The sequence below is a fragment of the Ursus maritimus genome, unplaced genomic scaffold (assembly GCF_017311325.1).
Source record: "Ursus maritimus isolate PB19 unplaced genomic scaffold, ASM1731132v1 scaffold_59, whole genome shotgun sequence".
Classification (NCBI taxonomy): Eukaryota; Metazoa; Chordata; class Mammalia; order Carnivora; family Ursidae; genus Ursus; species Ursus maritimus.
In genome coordinates this window covers 87,767-94,354 of record NW_024426763.1, presented here as the reverse complement: position 1 = coordinate 94,354, position 6,588 = coordinate 87,767, and the positions used below count along the sequence as shown (strand labels likewise).

The following is a 6,588-nucleotide window of genomic DNA, read 5'->3' as shown; positions in this document are numbered from 1 at the left end:
ATACCACCTTACGCCAGTTAGAATGGCAAAAATGGACAAGGCAAGAAACAACAATTGTTGGAGAGGATGTGGAGAAAGGGGATCCCAACTACATTGTTGGTGGGAATGCAAGTTGGTACAGCCACTCTGGAAAACAGTGTGGAGGTCCCTTAAAAAGTTAAAAATTGAGCTACCCTATGATCCAGCCATTGCACTACTGGGTATTTACCCCAAAGATACAGATGTAGTAAAGAGAAGGGCCATAATGCACCCCAATGTTCATAGCAGCATTGTCCACAATAGCTAAATTGTGGAAGGAACCGAGATGCCCTTCAACAGATGACTGGATTAAGGAGATGTGGTCCATATATACAACGGAATATTACTCAGCTATCAAAAAGAATGAGTTCTCAACATTTGCTGCAACATGGACGGCACTGGAGGAGATAATGCTAAGTGAAATAAGTCAAGCAGAGAAAGACAATTATCATATGGTTTCTCTCATCTATGGAACATAAGAATTAGGAAGATCGGTAGGGAAGAAAGGGAACAAGAAAGGGGGGGTAATCAGAAGGAGGAATGAAGCATGAGAGACTTTGGACTCTTAGAAACAAACTGAGGGCTTCAGAGGGGAGGGGGTGGGGAATGGGATAGGCCGGTGATGGGTAGTAAAGAGGAATCGTATTGCATGGTGCACTGGGTGTTATACGCAACTAATGAATCATCGAACTTTACATAAAAAACCAGGGATTTACTGCATGGTGAATAACATAATAAAAATATTATTATATTAAAAAAAGTATAACATGTGTTTACTTTGAGGTATGTATTATACTCTTCCAGAAAGAAGAGCAGTGGGTGGAAAGGCTGGAAGGGGAGTTGAAGAAGAAGAACCAGTATATTTAAAGGCATGGAGGTATGTGTATTATGTGGCATTGTCAGATAATAAATAGATATTGCTGGATCATGGGGTGCAAGAAAGGATGTAATAAAATGAGATAGGAAATGAGGTTGGAAAGGCCCAGACTCCAGACGGGTCTGAATGCTTTATTATGAGGTTTTATTCATCTGGAGGCAAAAGAGGAATCATGAAACCATTAATACTATGACTGGGTTTATTCTGAGAGCAGATAGATTTTTGTTAGAGCAGCAGAAACACTTGAAGGAGAGAATCTTGATGAGGCTTTGTGGTAGATTTAGTGATAACTGTTGAAAGGAGGGGAGTTAGAAGAGAAAGAATAAATACATGGAAGATGTGTTAAATTAGCAAGAAATTGTGAAACATACTTCAACCATTTGAAAAGTACTCAAAACCATATGATTGGCACTGTGTATTTAACTTCAAGATTTAACAATAAACAACTGCCATTTTATCAGACTTTCTTGAGTAATAAATCATTACAAAAAAATCAAAATCACTCATGTTGTCAGATTCCTCCATTTTCCTCCACAGGGAAAAACACTATTCTGAAGTTGTGGGATAGATATCCTTCTTATTCAAACTTTCATACTCCTACTACCTATATATTCATTTATATTTAATAATATGTAATAATTATTGAGTGTTACAGAATTTACAAAAATTATTTCAGTTTACATGTATGATTTTACAATTAGATTTTTTTCATTCGACATTAAATTTTTTGAGATTTTTCCATGGTGATAAATATATATCTTGTTCATTCAGTTACTTCTCAAATAATTCAACCCATTGTATTAATTTACAAAAATTTACTTATATATGACCTCGCTATGGACATACAGGTTATTTCTGTTACCAATTAGCATTAAAGAGAATTAACTAGATTTGGTGACATGTATTTTCTCAATTTTCAGTTCTGTAAGACACTATTTTTTCCATTTTGCAGATGGGAAAAGGACCCAGAGATGAAATGTATGTTACTCAAGGTCACCAAGTTACTAGGTGACAGAATATGAAATATGGTTTTTCAGATATTGAAGACTATACTCCTTTCATTATTCCATTGTAGCTTCTTTAAAAAATATAGAAATGATTGCTATAAGATGTAAGAGTTAAAAGAGATGAACTCAAAGAACAATGCAATCATAAATAGAGCCCATATTTAATATGAAGTCCTAGATAAAGTCTGGAGTCCCTGCATCCACACTGAGATTGATGATCAACCTCAGTACACTTGGACTCAAATGGGAAACTCAAGCTTTTTACTGAAGACCTGTTATGTTCTCCAGCATTATTCTAGGCACTGCAGAGGTTATGGAGACATATTATAGAATAGTCCTATAATTCATTTGGGGAGTTAAAATGAAACTCTAGAAACTGAAAATTACTCAGGCTGATGGTGTCAAGAATGATTTCACGAAGGAGATAGAACTTGAGTGCAGGCAACATTACGGCAGCTTCTAGGTGGTTAGCTCATGCTGGACCCTCTTCAGGGGTCTCAGTCCCTCCAGGGAGGAAAAGATTGAGCAGAACAGATTAAACTAGCGTTTTATATTGAGTTCATCCAAAAAGCCATCTGTTCTAAATGAGAGCATTTGCCTGAACAATTAGAATAAGAACAAATGCTTTTGAGAACACCCACGTTTTCCAGGACACTGAAGTACATTAATTTGTTGATGGACAGTTGTCAGGGATGATTAATCATGGAGGCCAAGACATCAGCTACCAGCATGTCGATAAAGGGCCATCATCAGTTACAAGGGGCTCATCTTTCCTCCAAGAATTTTCTACCATCACCCTGCCACATGTTTTTGTTCAGGCTGTATCCTCAGTAAGTCACAGATAAATGAAAGAAAGTAGGGAATTGGAAAGAGGACTGATCTTGGAGTCTGTAGACCTGGGTTCTAATACAAGCTCTAACACTAAGTAAATTTATGATTTTGGTCAACTTATTTAACATATTCAGGTATTTATTTTCTGATCTATAATGACTAGAGATTTTCCTGAATTTCCTAAAGTTCATCAGTAGGTCCCGAAGTTGACCTCATCAATTTCAGTCTCTTTGACTTGATTGAAGACTTCCTTTTAGTTCCATTCCTACTTTTGGCTTTCCTTCAGGCAAAATTTTCACTTTCCTGAATTTCTGTCTTTCCTCACATGGTCAGTCTCTAACCCAAGCAAATATATTTTATTCACCCTTCTTTCTCTCTTTCTCTCTTTCTCTCTTTCTTTCTTTTTCTTTTTTCTTTTTGAGAGGGACGGGGGCAGCAGGGTCGGGAGAGAGAGAACCTTAAGCAGGCTCCATGTCTAGTGTGGAGCCTGATGCTGAGCTCTATCTCATAATCCTGAGATCATGACCTGAGCCAAAATAAGGAGTCAGTTGCTAACTGACTGAGCAACCAAGGTGCCCCATGGAGTGATTCTAAATTTTTGATACCCTGGGTTGAACAAGACAGATGTGGTCCACAACTTTATGGGGCTTAAGCCAAGTTGGGAACGATATATGGAACAAATAATAAATTACCTTTGTGGTAAGTACTAATAAGAAATAGTGTTCTTTGAGAGCAGATCAACTGAACTTATGGAAGATAGTTTAATTTCTACTACTAAGAGAATGTGACCACTATATTAATAATTATTTTTTGAAATATATTTTATGATATGAAAGTTTGATGATCCCTACTGGTTAACCTATTTTGTTTTCTTATTCGTTCATTAATTATGTCTTGTGTAGAGTGCTATTATGGGCAAGTGAAATAAAAAGAAGTAAACTTAACATTTACTGAATACTTAATATAGCCATATGACTAAGATACATTAATTACTAATTACAGTTTCATAAATAAATTAACTGAGGCTCGAGACTTTAAGTAACTTGTCCAAGATCAACCCATCAGTGGTTGAACATTTGCATAAATTGTGGAAATCAAAATCCAAAACCCATATTCTTTCTACTAAGCTATGCTGTTTCTGTGATTCTTTTTTAGAGATTTTCATAATATCATTTCTACTACATTATGATACATTTCATAGTTTTAAGCTTTTCACATCAGGTGTTAAGTATCTTAAGGCAATGTTGCTCAATTTACTTGTGTTGAAGTTTAAGCTTTTTACTTTTTATTTTTTAAAAAATAATTATTTATATAAGTAATCTCTATACCCAATTTGGAGCTTGAACTCACAACCTCGAGATCGAGAGTTGTATGCTTTTATGACTGAGCCAGCTAGGCACCCCTAAGCCTTTTGCTTCAATAGACTAATACTTTTGTAAATGCAAAATCAGAAACTTGGGCATCACTGTAATGTTAAATTTCTAGAGAGATTTCTAAACACTCACAAATTTTGTACCTAATATGATATGAACTGATAATGTGCATGGACCTGCACCACTCTGCAGACCACAATTTCCACTGCTTCAGGGAGTCCAACTATGAATAAGTCATAATTCCTTCTTCCAAAAAGCTCATAGTTGAGTTGGTGAGTTAGGACTGTACTCCATTATAAACAAGGGACAGTAAAAAAAGTGGTAGTAATAATAAAGCAAGACTTTGTAGACATTTAAATATTTAAGTAATATTAAAGATGAATATACTCCCAGAGGTGGACACTGGGATGGATGAGAAGAAGGGTCTGTCTTCCAGATAAAGGCTTATGGACTCGGAAGGGGTTGCAATAGTGATTAATTCTACGTGACTGGGGCTCATGTTGACTATTGTTACACCTCTAGAGTAATCACGGCATCAAACCTGAGAGGAAGCAGAGGGTATCAAATGCAGAGACAACCTGGTGGTAGAGAGCAGCTCCACCTGACAGCCACCAATTTTTCTGGGTAATCACATTTGAGAGGCCATGAGCATATCAGATCTGTTCTAATTCTACAGTAGAAGCAGGCTTTCATAATTTTGACCTCTCTCCCAACTTATTAATATAATTATAATTTACATTTTCTCCTATTGTCCTTCCTCAGGTAGCAGTGCCAACGAAGCCAATGGATGGAATGAATCACTCCGCGGTGTCAGAGTTTGTGTTCCTGGGACTCACCAACTCCTGGAAGATCCAACTTCTCCTCTTTGTGTTCTCCTCCACGTTTTATGTGGCAAGCATGATGGGAAACTCCTTCATCATGCTCACTGTGACTTCTGACCCTCACTTGCACTCTCCCATGTACTTCCTGTTGGCCAACCTCTCCTTCATTGACCTGGGCGTTTCTTCAGTCACTTCTCCCAAGATGACTTATGACCTTTTCAGAAAGCGTAAAGTCATCTCCTTTGGTGGCTGCATCATTCAAATCTTCTTTATCCATGTCATTGGTGGTGTGGAGATGGTGCTGCTCATTTGCCATGGCCTTTGACAGATATGTTGCCATATGTAAGCCTCTGCACTATCTGACCATCATGAGCCCAAGAATGTGCATCTTCTTTTTAGTGGCTGCCTGGATGACTGGCCTTATCCACTCTGTGGTTCAATTGGCTTTTGTGGTAGACTTACCCTTCTGTGGTCCTAATGTATTGGACAGCTTTTACTGTGACCTTCCTCGGTTCATCAAACTTGCCTGCACAGACACCTACCGACTAGAGTTTATGGTCACAGCCAGTAGTGGACTCATCTCTGTTGGCTCCTTCTTCGTACTGATCATTTCCTATGTCATCATCATTCTCACTGTTCAGAAACACTCTTCAGCTGGTTCATCCAAGGCTCTGTCCACACTGTCAGCTCACATCACTGTGGTCTTCTTGTTCTTTGGTCCTTTGATTTTTTTTTATACATGGCCAACTCCCACCATACACCTGGATAAGTTTCTGGCCATCTTTGATGCTGTTCTCACTCCTTTCCTGAATCCAGTCATCTATACATTCAGGAATCAAGAAATGAAGGTGGCAATAAGGAGGCTATGCAGACAGCTAGTAAATTACAGAATGATCTCTTAAGTGATGCCTGTACTGTGAACAGCCCTTGTTGATTACTGATGTTCATTACTGATAGTCAAACTTAGAGAAATGCTCTTATTTGTCTTTTCTTGATTTGAATATACACACTGATACTGGGTCTATTTTGTCTTTCACTCAGGGGGGAGGGACATTCACTTTTGAAAAGAGAGAATTACACAGAAGTATTTTTAAACCAATGATTATAGTAATCTCAAGACTAAATTCCTAAGGAGCAGTATTTATATGAACTAATTTTAGAAATATAAGATGGCATACTTCTTTGAAGCCTTCAGAACATGAAGTATCTCCCAGTCTACGTTAATACAGTATGACTTCATCTTTACTTGACTACGTCTGCAAAGACTATTTCCAAACATGGTCACATTCACAGGTATTGGGGATTAGGATTTCAGCTCATATATTTGGTAGACACAAAACACCCCGCAACAGTGGTGCAGGCAGTATAGGTTCTTAGAAAGGGAATGGTTATAGTATATCTATCTATTAATCAGAGTGAAGTATATTTAAAATAAACCGAAGGAACTTCAGCTCTTTCATAGGCAATTAACCATATTTTAAAAATAATAGAGCATACAAAGTCAGCATAAGACACAAAAAGTTATTCTGGGGAGCTAAAGAATCTCTGCTAACTTGGATGATTACACAGAAGGTAAAGAATAACATTTACTGCCTTTAGTCAAGGGTAGAATGAATATACCAAGGTAATTTGTCAGGTTATTGTAAATGAGAGGAAACCAA

The 6,588-nt window shown here is 37.4% G+C and overlaps 1 protein-coding gene across 1 annotated transcript; it reads left to right on the top strand.

Moving 5' to 3' along the window:
• The first annotated feature begins 4,327 nt into the window (after positions 1–4,327).
• Positions 4,328–6,215, top strand: LOC103680454 (olfactory receptor 4F21-like). The gene is given in 2 exon segments (XM_008709972.2): positions 4,328–5,237; positions 5,239–6,215. Coding segments are annotated over 2 exon segments (939 nt in total). The 5' UTR covers positions 4,328–4,889; the 3' UTR covers positions 5,830–6,215.
• Positions 6,216–6,588: the final 373 nt, after the last annotated feature.